Here is a 16,796-nt window from a genome sequence, read left to right on the forward strand (position 1 = left end):
CTCAGTTGAAGATTTTCACTTTTTTTCTCATCTTATGTCTGACAGAAGATTTATTCACTACTTGCCAATAATGCATAATTAGAAATCATTTTAGGCAACACAGATTTAGTTTCGTAATAAAAGTCACAACCAGTTATCTATACATATACAAATAAAGCCAAGTAACTTAAGGTAACTAATATATGAACAGATTATCTTACTAATATGGCATCTTCAGGTTATAAATATACCAATTTAGTGCAAAAATACAAAGACAATTCAATAAATTCTATCCATCCATCCATCCTTAGAAATAAAATGTGTTAATGTACAGTATATGGCCAAGAGTTCTGACATTTTAGGGCTGTAACTAACCAACCAAGTTGTCAGAAATCAGTGAAAAAATAAAGGTCCATCATAATTTCTCAAACCCAAGTTGACCTTCAAATTGCTGGTTTTGTCTGACCAAGTATCCAAAACCGAGACATTTAATTTAATATTATAGATGACTAATAAAAACAGCAAATATTCACATTTTAATTGAAGGTGGGGATTTATTAACACTTATTTATATAAAAAAATACTTTAATTAATCTGTTATTAAAATAGTTACATTTTCTGTTGATCTGCTAATTGTTTCAGCTCTAAAAATGTATATGTTTATGTATTAAACAAAGTTTTTATTTGTATTTTGATGCTTATGAAGACTAAAAAGAGCACAAGGAGAAAAGCAATTCCAATGCACCCAAACAAAGCTGAAGTAAAATTGACCTTCTGGCCTGTCAGAAACATCTTCCATGCGATGGAATCCTATCATATATCTGCATGTGGACTTTGTCCACATAAGGAGCATGATGTCATGGCGTCCGCTATTGTTCGGGCCACACTCCCTCTCTGTGAACCCATCTGAGACCAGGGCAGCAGCAGGAGGCTCAAAGCATCAGCTAAGGAGCCCTCCCTCTGCGGCCACAATAGGAGCAGCTGCAAGGCGTTTGGGAAAAGTGTGACAACTAAAGAGCATTCAGGGCTCATTCAAGAGCCGGCCTTGTGTCCCCGGCCTCCAACACCAATGGGGAGGTGGAGACGGGGACGGCCGTGAAAGGAAAAGGAATATGTTTGGGTTGCAAATTAGCCAAAACATTGGCTTTGACCCTTGGTGGGGTGTGAGAAAAAGGAGAAGAAACTTCCTCCAGAGGTGATGATGATGATGATACTCCAAGGCCTTTACTACAAAACAATATATACTGAAGGTTTAGGGGGAGAAAACCTTACATTTGATAACATTTTCACTTTAAATACATAGATTATGACGAAATACGTTCTTTAAACTGACACCCACTTCTTATCTGACAGCAATACAAATGTTTTGTGTGTGAGAGAAAATCTCACCAGTGCCGATGCCACTGGGATGAAAGGCTCATTCATTACCTCAGCAGCTCCCTCAGACAAGCTGTGGTTTTGGTGACATATGTGCGACTCCCCCCCCACCATCCTCCAACCAGCCCACCCGCCTTTGTGTCTTTAGACTTCCTGTTGTCAGGAGTGTGTGTTTTTGTGTGTGTGTGTGAAAGTCGTTAGGCATCTTTTATGATCCGATGAGCTTTGGAGGGAAAAGAGCCCTCAGTCAATTGCCAGGTCAGGGACATTAAAGCATTGTGATTTTAAGTGTGTGTGTGAGACAATGTGAATGTGGTGTGAGACAATGTCAAGGTGCTATCAACACGAGGCAGGATCCTGTAACAAGACTGTCCATTTTGACTGAAAATGAAACTACAAACTTGCTTAAGTGTGCTTCTGATATCCTGTATTTCCTTGTCTTTTGCCAGTTTCACTATGTTGTCACTTGGCTGCCTCATTTAGCAACTGGGCTCTGACTCAGCTTCAAAGTCGTTTTATTTAACATGATCCAGAGGAAACACTGGTTGTAATGTGTCAGACCTGCCATGATGGGACGAGACATATCCCCACTCCTTCCTTCTTACATAATCCAGTTTGGATCAAATATGTGGGAGCTGATGTAGGTTTCATGACATTCACAATTCAGGAATGTGACACATACCCCCCTTCTTCAAATAATGAGGCGTGTTTGAATTGAATCCTGTGACGTGTACCTATAAAGTTCAATTAAAACTTTGACTAATATAGAATCAAGTGACTCTCTGACATAACAATGTCACAATAAAAGAACATGAGATCATCACCATCATTATCAAACAATATGACACATCTCCTGAAACCAATATGACACCCTACTAGTCTCCACTTCTATGAACTTTTAAAGTTGAAAGTAGTTAAAAGTGAGATTTTCATGTATTTTTTTTTTTTTATTAAAGTATCAAAACGCTCAATCCACATGGAAATACACACAGCCCGTATTCAGAAACTGTGCGTACAAGCTGTCAGGATTTCTGTACATTTGTGATGTCACAACTGTACAACATTTCACAGTTTTAAATGTAAACATTCTAAATGTGTCCCAGTTTATTTCCTGTTGCGGTGTATGTGAATGACATTAGCTGACAGGAAGTAAACATGGCCCCAAGCTGTCGCAATTCTGTTGAAAAAACGAAGCGTCTCAGACAGAGTGTAAATAGAGGCATATTCAGGCAAACAGTGAGGAAAATAACGTTTTGTTTTTTTTAACATTACAGCATGTAAACATGTTCTAGTAGAAACATGAAAATGAGCACGACATCGGACCTTTAATGGTTTAGTTCTACAACTCAGTTGAGGTTTTAACATGATTACATTGTAGATGCCTATGGTAGGAATTGATTTATATTAGATATAGTAGAATATTACATGTTGACTGTCATAGCAGTGTGTTCATGTGTGTAGTATCAGGGAATGTGCTTGATCACAAAGCACACATTTGTCCAGCATATACTGAAAAGGAAAAATAGCCTTTTTTGCACCTTGCTCCATGTTGTTTTAATATCATCAAACAAAAGTGTGTAATAGAAACATCATCTTCTCTTCAAAATATTTAGCCCTGACATGTAGTGGCAGTTTTGAGAATGGGATGGCAGCCTTGGCGGGACACACTAGCGTAGTAAATAAGCCGCCACGCATAGCAACACTTTAATGAGGAGCTTAAGCATAAGTATCAGGAAGTAACACACTGTACAATAGCAGCATGTACTGTATAATTACGCTTACTACTGAACACTACTGAATGTAACACCTATTATACAGTTAATGCCTCGTGAACTCCAGTATCTTCAGTATAGTTGCTCGTCCAGTAACCTAAATAATATCACAACTATGAAGTCTTTCTATACAAAATTCAATCTTATTCAGAATTCAGAGTTACATTGGTGTATTACACTGACTGGTCACAAGCAGGAGGACTCCACTGGGATGCCCCTGTTGTTTTGGAAGTATAGTTAGTAAATAGTTTGCTAACCTAATATGTCAATTGAGTATATCAAGACTCATTGCAGTGACTTTTTATGGAGTCTACTTTCTGCCCTGTATAGATAGCTTCCGCATTCAAATCGCTATGACAATGTATCAAATGTCTGAGCTAGAAAATTTCATTTGATTCGATTCATTTGCACAATAAAACAAAGCAGCGGAAACACAACAACAAAAGAAAAGACAGAAACAAAATGTTGTTTTTCTAATCGATTCCATAGTTCAGGAATGCATCACACCAGCTGACATTTCAAGTTAATTTCAGCAGCGTAACCACACAATGTTAAAGTAACTTTATCGTTTTTATTGTCTCGGCTGAAAGACTCTCCTGGGAACATGACACACAAACCTGACTTCCTGTGTGAGAAGGGCTTAAGTGTGAACGTGATTGCCAGTCTGATTACTAGAGGACGCTGGGTAATTACACCTCTCACACTTCATCGTTCCTTGAAACTGGATTAGAGTCTCTCACACTCACACATCCATTCTCACAAACACACACTATATATCCGGAGTGAGAAGATTTAGTCCACGCATTGATGTCATGGCAGAATACTCACCTGGAGTAAATCTGTAAGAGGATTAGGCCTCTGTGTAAGGTCCCGTGACTGTAGTAGCATTTGTACTGGCTGGTTCTGACCTTTACATTGACACAGAGTTCAGGCACACAGTCTGTTGTGCCAGATGCTAAATCTCGTGTTTCGTAAACAGAGTCAACATGGAAGTTTACAGCGAAAGAGGTCACCGTGTCAAAGCCAAAAAACGTGCTGCAAAATCCTTAAATGGATTAATTAACCCAGCAGTGTTGCAGGTACTATGTTTAAAAGGGAATAAAGAGAGAGCTGTTACGTACTTTCAAACTTTTTCTGCGACTGCTGAAAAACAACACACACTTCTACCAAACCTATCATGAGATTCCAGAGCAAAGCTCCACCAGAAACCCTGCAAATGAAGCCAGACATGCTGCTGTTTTGCGTGACAGGAGCCCAGATAAGGCCAGATCTATGACATGATAACCCAAGACTTGAATAGCTGAAGGAATGTCAGGACATTACGTATGACCGCAGACTCAGTGAAGTGGCTTTTCCTTGCCAGCAGGGCTCCCCTTCCTTTAACAACCCTATCTGGAATGTCAGACGATGGTGGAAGAGAGACTGTAAAAGGTGTGCACTGGTTTATTATTCCGGATATCTCTAGAAGTTGTACAATATTAATCACCCATTGTGTTTGTGGTTCCACCTGTCCAGAGTTCTGCTACGCCTTGGTGTAAAATGGGTTGATTAATTATCTAACAATATGCTGCAAAGTAAAAAAACCAAAACAAAAAAATGTGTAGAAGTAACTTTTAATGCTCATACTCATAAAAAAAACCATCAGCTATTTGAATGATAGCCAGAAGACATCTATCAATCCCTCTGGGGCCTCATCCACCACGCCGAGTCTGAACAGAGCCTGTATTTTTCCACTCACTGGAGGTACAGGGTTGTGTTCACAAGCAGCAGTGAGATCCTGTGTGCAGTATTCAAGGAATGTCTGGCATCCTGTCTTCTACACTGACTGCACTCTGGGTGACGTCACACCCAAAGAACATACACGAGCTGACATAAATCACATCAGCGCAGCACAGATGTGACGGACAGATAAAACTAATCAAATTTGTAGTAATGGCCAAATAGTTTGGCTATGACAACAGTAACATGATATCTTTACAGATTCATACAAGCGAGACGAGTTTGTCTGGCTTTTATCAGAGAACGGTGACCTGAAAGCATCATCAGCTGCTATCACAAAGCCAACTTCTCTGGTCAAACCCAAGATGGAAACAAATCTAGGAAAGGATCAGTAATCTTGTCCTTTTCAGTGAAGCAGTAATACTGAAAGAAAAAATCTTGCTTCAGAGATTTTTTGGGGCCCTGGGCAAAAGCAGGCATGGGACATCCCACATGACTGAGATGATGACTGAAATGATCACCACTCATGCAGTCTTACTGGTGGTACTTTGCATCCGTTCTTCAGATGAAAAAACACAACCAAAAACACATTATTAATGAGATTTATTTAATTTTGATATGAGTTGTGAGATGGTGTTATGAGAATATGTCTATCTTGGCCATGGAAGGGGATCTTCCTCTTGTAGCAGTGATGACCAATCTTCTGGTTCAGCTTTTTAGCTTTATAATCATACTTGTAAGTTGTGAGTGTGTAAGTGTGTTTTGTAGTCAGACTTTATCCTATACTTTTACTTCAAGCATTTTACACAACATTATATTTCTGTTGCTATTCAGTTGTTATATTTGTATTAAAGCTTTAACTCGTCCAATTAATCAGCCAAATCAACCAGTTTGTTTTGGTTAAAGTTACAGTGTGTAGGATTTGGCGGCATCTAGTGGTGCAGTTGCAGATTGCAACCAACTGAGTACCCCTCCGCTCACTTCTCCCTTTCCAAAACTGCGGTAACGTGAGCCGCCAAGTGCAAAACCGTGATAACACCGTGAGGCCGTCCTTACCATAAAAACACTTCTTTAGGAGCAAAGGAAGTCAGACAGCAGCTGGCGGTACCACGGTTTTGCACTCTGCAGCTCAAGTTACCGCAGTTTCATAAACGTGTCGGAGAACTACGGTGGTCTTCAGGTAATGTAAAAATGCGAAAGGCTCTCTCTAGAGCCAGTGTTTGGTTTGTCTGTTCTGGACTACTGTAGAAACATGGCAGAGCAACATGGCAGACTCCGTGAAGAGGACCCGCTAACTATGTAGATATGAAGGGCTCATTCTAAGCTGACAAAACACAACGATTCTTAGTTTCAGGTGATTATACACTAATGAAAACATAGTTATGATTATTATATTCTAGGGCTGCCTTCTGAAAGTTGATCTGAGAGTTGAATCATTGTCTGTCATCATTGATTATCATTAGTTCACAAGAATTTCAAGTTAACTGACGGGTTGTCAGTCAACTTGAAATTCTTGTAAACTAATGATCATCAATCATAAACACATTGGTTGTATGAATGGTGATGACACAGCAAAAAAGTCACACCCAAGCATGATAAATGAGACAGGTTGAAATCCTCCCTGAAACTCAGGCCAATGGATTTTCTGATTGCCAGATAGTCTACATGAAGAAAAAAAAAGAACAAAGAGTTGAATCTTTGTATTGAATCGCCAAATCTGAGTCAAATCAAAAAATTCTGATTCGGGTACCGCCATATTATATTATATTATATTTCTGCTTATAGATAGATCCTCCGAAATGTTGCACACTGGCCCTTTAACTGGTTAAGGTGTGCTGTGGTGACCTGTACAAAATACGCACAAGAGAAGATCTCTTCAAAACATGTATGAATTATTAAGTGTAATTCTATTCTGTGTGATGCTGTAGTTTAGCAGTGATGTCCAGATAACTGCAGTTGTGGCAGCACTCTCACATGAATGAATCAAATATTTAAGAACAGAGAGCATCACACATAGGGATGGATCCGCAGAGAGGATCCTTCATACTGAGCAATGTCTTCTTCCAAGTTCATTGGGTGTTAGCGCCATCTTATGGATGATATTGTGTGTTACCAGTAAAAAAATATAATCCGTAATGGGAATGAATAGACCTACAGACTGCAGACAAAACTGTTTCCATTAGCATTTGTAAGCTGTTTCCCTCATGCAGCCACACAGCAGTGCAGTTTGATTACCAAATCAATGTTTCATATTGACTTTATCCCCCTGTGTGATCAGAGAGCCGAGGTAGTCCAAATTCTCAAAGTCTCTGCCGACAGTGAAGAGGTTGTGAAACCATCAGTGTGGGTGTAGAAAAACCCTGAAGGCAAATACACACAAGTGAGTTTTCATGAGCAGAGGATGTTAGATTAACCTGACCTTAGGCTCCCTCTGCTAATTCAAATTTAAACTAAAGCTCAACAAATACCCCGGGTCTAATAGATGAAAACTGCTGAGCTGAGCTGGATAAGACGAGAGACAGGCCGGACAGCTATTGGTCAAATACGAGTGATTCTGGTTCAAACTGTTGACTTTTGACCAGTTTTGTTAATGTGTAACACTGCTCCTGTAGAAGAGGGAAATTTCACCACATGAGTAATCTATATTCACTGATCATTAACTTAATTTGTAACTGCAACATTGATTTATTAAGTTCAAAATAAGAGATAATAAGTATTCAGCAATTCAGCTTGAAATGCTGATAACATTAAACTTCAGTTTCAGTTTTTATTAACAACTAGATTAAGTTGTAGTGTGATGAACAACAGACTATTTTCACTGAGGACAATTTGACATGTTAGAGCAGAAAAGGCACAGGTGTTATTAATAACTGATTATGGCTGCTATTATGGATCCACACTCACTAGACACTGAAACAGTGTTAAAGAACGTTACACCTGTGCTTTCTCTGCTATGACAAGTCAAAATGACTGAAAACATATTTAACAGTAGCTTATAAAAGCAGAATACATGCGGCTGAAGTGGTTGAGAATCATTTAAAGTAAAAAAATGTGAACAACTGAATTTTGTTGGATATTTGTGATCCAACAAAATTCAGCAATATGCCTCTTTCACAGCAGATAATTAGATTTGTCATGGTAGATAAAGCACCAGTCCAACTAATGACATTAGCGATGGCTCAGTAAGCCATGACAGTGTGGCAGTGAGTCAGCATGCACAACAGTGGTAAGTATTGAACCAATCAAGTATTGTACTTTACTTGTAATTACTTGAGTATGTCCATTTTCTGCTCCTTTAAACTTCCTCTCCACTAGTTCTTCACTACATTTATTTGATATCTTTAGTGTACCAGTTACTTTGTTTTACATACATACAAAACATGTGATCACTATATAAAATAGGATGCATCATTATTGATTAAACTACCAAACACTACAATAAATTAGCTCCATCATGACCAGCTACAAAATTGAAATGTTGCTTATAACAAATCCTAACAAAGATATAGGCCTTCTGATGTGACCACTCTTCACAATGAGTAGCCTATTTTTACATTTTGCTGATGATATTTATTAGGGGTATTGTGCGATACCGGTATTGATGATAACTGTGATATTTAAAATAAATAAATGTTGTTATCATGTTAATAATACACATGATAATAATGTGTAAATAATATGGCGCCTCTTAAATCAATTTATATATACAGTTATTGTTACAGGCTCTCTCTCTACCTCCATACACTCGTATTTTGAGCGTAATTCATTTGAAAAAAAAGAGACAAAACACACAATAAACAAAGTTAAAGATAAATTTGACTCATAGCATTATTATTATTATTATTATTATTATTATTATTATTATTATTATTATTATTATTATTATTATTATCATTATTAATATTATTAATATTATTATTATTCCAATTTTCTATAGATATTGTGATAATATCGTTATTGTGAATTCCTTTGGCCACGATAATCATAGTGAAAATATGATATCATGACAGTCCTAATATTTATGCACTTTTACTTTAGGGGCATTTTTGAATGCATTACATTTACTTGTAATAAAGTATTTTTATTATATACTTCCATCACTGATACACAATAGCCTACCAGGTGTCTGAAAATGATACAGCTAAACTGAAATCAGCCATCATTAATACGATGATTTACACATGTGCTTTTCCTACTGTGACATGTAATGTCCTCTGTAAAAAAGGCCTGTTAATTACAGTATATCATGGTTATTATTTGACAAAAGAAATAAATGAATGTACTTGAGTTCCTCAATGAAAAGTATTTTGATATATTTACTTTTTTTAAATTTTACCTTTATCATGCCATTTTGGCAGAGTTGAATGAGATAATTGTTTTGAACTATGGCACCGGTGTTATGTTTTGTTATGTTTGTTATGCTATGTTTGGAAAAAAAGGAATAAAAATAATTTCCCCCAAAAATTTGAGTTGAATGAAGGCTGTTATGAGCAAATAAAAGTGAGACACCACAGCAAACAGTGCTCCCCTCTCGAGGACAGGAATATTACCATGCACTCCCACTTCACCTCTTTTAGTAGCTGTGTTGGTGTTGGCTGTACCAACAGTCTGCAGTCTCTAATGTCATGTGTATTTTTAACGGTCCACCGTCCTCCCTCTCTCAGGTTGGATTTTATTGGGCGGAATAAAGAGATAACAATAGCCACGTGCTCCTGTTTACACTTCTTCAAATTTCAGGCGGGATCTGGTCTCTAATATAAAACACAGCTTCCTGACTCCCACTGACAGAGACCAACTAGAGGAGACCAGACCACCACAGGAAACCTGATTTTAGTAGGATAAAAGTGGCAAATATTTTTGCTTTAAATCTAATCTAACATGGGGAATAAGCAGTCAAACATGTGCATCCCCTCTGGTTTGTTGCCTCCTTCCAACAAAGAAAATACACTCAACTGCACCACAGAGGGTAAGTCTGCTTCTTCACTTATTTCAATTCTTTTTTCTTTGTGATTTGACTGTCTAATATTTTACTCAAGGCTGTTAAACATTATTTAAAAATAATAGTTAAGTTATAGTCCAAAGTAGCATTTAGTTGTTGTTGTAGTAGCCTGCTATAGCTAGCTAACAGAGGGATACTTTTAATAATAATAATAATAATAATAATAATAATAATAATAATAATAATAATAATAATAATAATAATAATAATAATAATAATAAACTTTATTTGTATAGCACTTTTCTAAACAAGGTTACAAAGTGCTTTTCGGAAGAAAACCCCCCACAAAAAACAAAAAAACAAAACAAAATAAACACAAAAAAACAATAAATCAGCAAAGAATAAAAAACAATCAACAGAGGGATCATAAAAACAAGAAACATCTGGGGGTAAAATACATTTATAAAGCAGAATAAAATTGAAACATCACAGCAAAACCTAATTTATTGCATAAAATTAGATGCAAAACATGAGGCTATAATTCATCTATGGTTACTGTAACCTCTCTAACATGTAATAAATTACATTATTATTGCAATTTTTTGACCTTTTTCAGACTAACTGTAAGCTGCATTTTAATATTTCCATCTGTTTGAGACAGATTTGTTTTTATTTCTGATATTAGACATCTTATTGCTGCAACTATAACACATTTTAGGCCTACATATTACGGTACAGTTGTTGAGACCACTTTTATAGCTCAAATATCTGACCCTGAACCAGTATCAGAGCTGTCTTACCACATCTCATATTAATTCAATTTTATTTGTTGTTTTAGTCAGACAGGAAATGCCTGTCGCTCAGTCATTGCTGTACTGAGCCCCTGTGTGGCTGAGATTGGTTCAGAGGCCTCTGATGATGTCATAGCTTTCCCAGACCCCTGCTGGCTGATGGGGAAAAAAAGACAAACATGATTGTGAGAATAGAAAAGGAAGTCACTGGACAAGAACCAAAATGTAATCCAGAGGAGAAACAAACAATTTCAGTATGTTTTCAAACATTTGGACGGTCCCTCGCGATCTGTTTCTTCCTTTTTTTGCTCTGTTCATCCACACATTGTTGTCCTTGTTCACAAATAGGTTGTGCTATCCATTTTCTGACATTATAAACCACCAATTTATAAAATCAATAAAAAAGTGGTGGAGTGTGGTACAAAAAAAATCTGTTTTCAGATAGTACGAGCAGTTCTTTTGTTTGAATGCTGTCATGTTCTTACTGTAAACCACTTATGATAACAACATGTGTTCAACACCATACAACACATATTTAAAATGAGTTTAACATTTCTATTTTGTCTTGATTGCTCTAGTGCAGGGGTCTGCAGTATTGGAGTATATGGGCCACACAGTATACGGAGTATTAGGGCCACATTGAGGAAAAATAAATAAATCTGAGATTTCAAGAATAAAGTCATATTATGAGAATAAAGTCATAAGTTTATGAGAAAAAAAGTTGTAATATTATGAGAATAAAGTCAGAAGTTTACGAGAAAAAAGTCATAATATTATGAGAATTAAGTCATAATATGATAAAGTAGCAATTTTACGTGCTATTTTCTTTTTTTCTCGTAAAGTTATGACTTTATTCTTGTAATATTGCGACATTGTTTATCATAAAGTTATGACTTTATTCTCGTAATATTACGACTTTATTCTCGTAATATTACGACTTTTTTTTCTCGTAAAGTTATGACTTTATTCTCATAATATTGTGACTTTTTTTATCGTAAAGTTATGACTTTATTCTCGTAATATTACGACTTTTTTTCTCGTAAAGTTATGACTTTATTCTCATAATATTGTGACTTTTTTCTCGTAAAGTTATAACTTTATTCTCGTAATTTTACAACTTTTTTTCTCATAAAGTTATGACTTTTTTCTTGTAATATTATGACTTTATTCTGGAAATCTGAATCTGAAATCTCAGATTTTTTTTGCCTAAAATGGCTCTTTTGATAGTAAAGGTTGCTGACCCCTGCTCTAGTGTTACATTTTTTCCACTCTCTAACTGTTTTGTGTTGGAAATCATTCTTTTCGTACATACCAATATGCACCACTAAGTGGCGCCACTATATTATATTGACATCACAATGTGGGGGAGGGCCATCAGAGAGCTCAGCAACTCATGATCTTTGGCAGGAAAAGGGATGAGTTCATGGGATTATTGTAGCCAAGCTACGCTACATCTGTCATCATCCTTTTCCTCTGTATTAGATCACTGCATAAAACAGTAAACATTGTTTCTATTCAAACATCCATTGTCCAAATGTAAACTCCCATTCTGCTCTGCAGCGGTGTTATGAGACATGTTTACTCTGTGGCTCAGTGGAAGTGGTTGCTTGTGACTTAGCAGCAGGTGTGGTTGTGTAATGTTCCTATATTTGAAGCTATAAAGCAGAGCCCCGTCTTTGAAGAGTATACTACTGCTCATTGTGTATGTTAGAGCATGATGTCAGCAGTAAACCTGATACCATCAGACTGAGTGAGTGTTTTGAAGGAGGATGAGAGTGTTAGAAGTAGAGAAAGCAGAGTGTAGAGTTTCAGGTCAGACTCCCTCATCCTGACGGCTTCATCACATCTATGCTTTGTTTGTCTCAAGTTACATGCTGCGTAGAGTATCTATATTGCACATCTGTATGTCTGGAGAGTAAAAATAAGGACGCCCCCTCTTAGTGTGAGTACGACCTCGGCCATTTCTCTCACATGTGACGGAGCTCTTGGGTGGCATAAGGAGAGGTAGTTAAACATTTAGCACCATCTTAATTATTTAAGACTGCTCGACTGCGTGCATGTGTGTGTGTGAGAGTGTTTTTGTGGGAAAGAGAGAGACAAAAGAGATCAAGAAAATGAGACACATCATCATTTTATCAGTAATATTCACTGGATATATATCAGCTATTAATACCGATGGGGAGTCAGCGTCAAAGCTGTTTCCATCCATTTTTTATGTTGATTTAAATTTTAGGAACAGGTCATGGCAGTTATTCAGCTGAGGCTATTTTTGAATATTGGACAATTTCCTCCTTTGTAATCTTGATTAATTATTATTATATTTATGGTGACACCTTTAAATATATATATTTTTTAAAAATCCTCACTTTTTGAGAAGCTGGAATCAGTGAATGTTTAGCATTTTTGCTTGATAAATGACTTAAAGGGGACATATCATGCTCATTTCCAGGTTCACACTTGTATTTGGGGTTTCTACTAGAACATGTTTACGTGCTTTAATGTTCAAAAAACATAATTATTTTTCTCATCCTGTCTGTCTGAATATACCTGTATTCACCCTCTATCTGAAACGCTCCGTTTTAGCGCCTGTCTCTTTAAGAATCCGTCCTGCAAAAGCCCAGTCTGCTCTGATTGGCTGGCGAGGAAAATCCAGCCAAACCCAGGCCTATATTCAGCATGGCAAAAAATCCCATACTAACATGCTATTTAGTACACTTAAACAGTATGTGAGGACTTTTAGTATGTCTGAAACCTTAGTATGAAACCAATAGTACATGAATTGCATTCTATTTCGGGTGAAATATTACAGTATGCAAACGCTGGACACTACGGTGGCATAAATATCCCACAATGCAATGACACAATGCAGTGACGACAACGTTCATAACAGACGTGAACGGACCGCTCTGTAACATCAACAACATTTCAATTTAAGTGTATGCATGAGATTTCACTTTGCTAGGTGTGATATAGTTTTTAAATTAGTTCAGACTTTGATTCTCTCAAATCATTGTTTTAGTCACATGAGGTTATCACGGGTTACCATGGTTACGCATCTCCAACTGGCCAAGGATGCTCTCAGGAAGTGACGACGTACATTACTGCTCAGTGTATCCGAAAAGATACATACTACGGTTTATTCACACAAAAGTATGTTGAACGATAGTACACATATTGGGTATGTAGTGCATAGTGTGCAATTTCGGACGAAGCCGATTAAAATCGCTCTCCATCTTCCACTAACTGAGGAGAATAGCAGTTCAGATCCAACCTCATCTGTTTGCATCTTAAAGGCCGACAGTGTACCCCAGATCTCTCTTATCGCAATTTCAGCTTCCTCCTCTGAGGTGCGGTTCAATCATGTTTCCTTTGTCTTTTGCTCCTTGTCTCCCTATACTTCCAAGCAGGGGAGAGGGCTTTGGCATCACTAGAGCTGTGAGCCGGATGCTCCCTATAAAACTTGTCCTAATGTGTGGAAGCACCTGAAAATGCTATTATAGAGATAGAACAACAATTGCAGAAGAAGGCAAACTTGTAAATGAGTCATATTGTCTCTTTAACTTTTCAAATGTGTGTTTCTGAAATCATATACCACTGATTCAAACACAAAGAGAAGGCAAAGCTGTACTAGCAGTGATGACGGACGTGCAAAATTTTTGCCTCTGTATTGCTTCTTGTTGTTTATAACCCTCTGGGATATTAGATAGACTTTAGGAAAGGAAGTTCTCATATTTACAAGTTCCCGAAATAGCCCCGTCACCCAGCACTCTCAGTATATCAGTGTCCTACCCGAAGCGGGGGCCCCACAGAAGGTTCCCACACGTGTCACAGGCCAATGTCATGACAAGAGAGCGAGGGAGAGAGGAAGAGGGCCAGGGAATGGGAAGGAGGCAAGATTAGCTGTATGGAGAGGCAAAGAAAATAACGTGTAAGATAAATACATTTTAGAAGGAGCCAGGGGTTACGAGAAAGGGCGTGGTTGACTTCATGGCAGCGGAGGGACGTGGCGAGCAGGAAAAGGGGCACAGATGGGCGGAAGCACTCAGCAGTGTAAAAGTGCTAAAGGTGAAGCGAGTGTCTGTGAAATTGACCCCGACGTTTCCCCTCTTCAAATCAAACGCGAGGGTTATGTAACAGGGGGTGTTAATGGCCCCCTACAGTTTCGTCTTTCGTCTCATAGATGATGGACTCCAGAGCTGTAATCCCTACCTGCTGCTGGTCCCCAGTTGTTTACCTGTTTGAACATATTTGCTGCATAGTGTACATTGTAACATCTCAAAGTGTCTCGAACATGAGATCAGTTTACAGAGCTCCCATTGGCTCAGGGCCATCCATGACAGTTGTCTTTGATGTCTGGTATGTGGTCCGTCTAAGGAGTGAGCCTCCAGATAGCCGGTAGTGTCCAATCCGACACACTGCTAGATTCTGACAGCACAGGAATTATCAGTCACATTTCATGTCACTTACTGGCAAACCCCTCGTCTAAGGCCTTACATTAACGTCAGGGGGAGTAGATGTCATTTTAATATATTTATTTTTGTGGAGAAATCATATCAGACACACAATTATTATTCTATAAGCAGATCATTTTTATATGTCTTAAACCATGTCTGGATAGATTCTTTGAGTGAAATCATAAAGACACTCAGTCCGTTTTCATTCCTAGGGCACAAATGACCCACGTTTTGTGATACCAACACACTAGGCACCCTTTAGTACCTTAATGAAACGCACCGGGCTTTCAATTAAAGGAGCAGTGTGTAACATTTTGGGGGATCTATAAGCAGAAATGGAATATAATATTAATAAGTATGTTTTCTTTAGTAAAAAATCTGACCTGAAACTAAGAATCGTTGTGTTTTCGTTAGCTTAGAATGAGCCCTTCATATCTACATAGGGAGCGGCACGATCTGATATCGCCATGTTGGTGTTGTGCCTACAACATCATCATGAATGGACAAACCAAACACTGGCTCTAAAGAGAGACTTTCATGTTTTTACATTACCCGAAGGCCACCGTAGTTCTCCAACTAGCTTGTAAAACTGTAGTAATGTGAGCTGCAGAGTGGAAACCGTGGTACCCCCAGCTGATGTCTGACTTCCGTCGCTCCTAAAGTAGTGTTATTATGGTAAGGATGGCCTCTGAGCGAGGCGAACAGCGTTACAACGGTTTTGCACTTCACGGTTCACGTTATTGCAATCTTGGTAAGGGAGGAGTGAACAGAGGGGAACTCAGTTGGTTGCAATCTGCAACCACACTGCTAGATGCTGCCAAATCCTACACACTGTACCTTTAACAAGAATGTAAACCCATCCGCGGCAACAGTAAACGCTCAGAGAAAGTGCTGCGGGAGTGTGGTGACTAAGTTTAAAGAGTGAAGATACACAGAGGGTGGAAGGGGTGTTGTATGGGTCCAACAAACACAGGTCTTTCATCCAGGAGACCACTGTTTGTGTCCCATTCGTTAAGTTTCACTTTCACGGTACAATCAGCTGTTCGTTCGTGTCCCGTGTTCACAACGTTAAGTCTCACTTTCACTTTACAAACGTAGTAATTTTAAGCTCAGCCATGTTGTTTTCCCCTAAACCTAACTAAGTGATTTTGTTGCCTAAACCTAAGCAATTATTTTTGTTTAATTCACAACGTGAAGCATGTGTTTACTGTGACCGAAAAGTGACGCCAAGGGATCAGTATGTGACGAGTTGGGGTGAGAATATGTTGCGACATTGCACACAAACATCCATGACATAGTGATGGAAGCCACTCAGTTACAAGTTTTTGGTTGGTTATTGTGTTGGATGAACCAAGATTACATCTATTTCTCTGTTTACTTTGAAGGAATCATCAATAATCTGTCTCACAAACAAATGGAGCCTGGTCCTTTGCTGCTAATCTGTGTCTGCTTCCTGGTTCAGCTGCAGCCGCGGGGCTGCAAGTCCATCATGAAGAAGAGCTGTTTGTCCATGTACTCCATTTATTGTTCTTAGTCATAGTCTGGAAATTTAACGATAAGACGGGAACACGGCTAATCTTCTCCCTCTGGTCCCCTCATTTTCTGATAATGTCCTCCATTTGAACATCAATCTTTACATCAGTGGCAGTAATAGTTATAATAGTAGGACGTAAATAAAGGACGAGTTTTTGCAGACATTTTATTTGATGTGAATTCTTGAGATAGAAAGGAGAAATGCACATGATGTTGTTTCATTTGCAAATGA

At 38.1% G+C, this 16,796-nt stretch overlaps 1 protein-coding gene across 1 annotated transcript in view; it reads left to right on the forward strand.

The window, feature by feature from the left end:
* Window positions 1–9,586: 9,586 nt before the first annotated feature.
* neurl1b (neuralized E3 ubiquitin protein ligase 1B) overlaps window positions 9,587–16,796 on the forward strand; it is a 28,606-nt gene continuing 21,396 nt past the window's right edge. The window contains exon 1 of the mRNA XM_074648303.1: window positions 9,587–9,813. Coding sequence (XP_074504404.1) covers window positions 9,726–9,813 — 88 coding nt within the window. The 5' untranslated portion in view covers window positions 9,587–9,725. The remainder of the gene's footprint in view (window positions 9,814–16,796) is intronic.

This window comes from Sebastes fasciatus, chromosome 10 (assembly GCF_043250625.1).
Source record: "Sebastes fasciatus isolate fSebFas1 chromosome 10, fSebFas1.pri, whole genome shotgun sequence".
Classification (NCBI taxonomy): Eukaryota; Metazoa; Chordata; class Actinopteri; order Perciformes; family Sebastidae; genus Sebastes; species Sebastes fasciatus.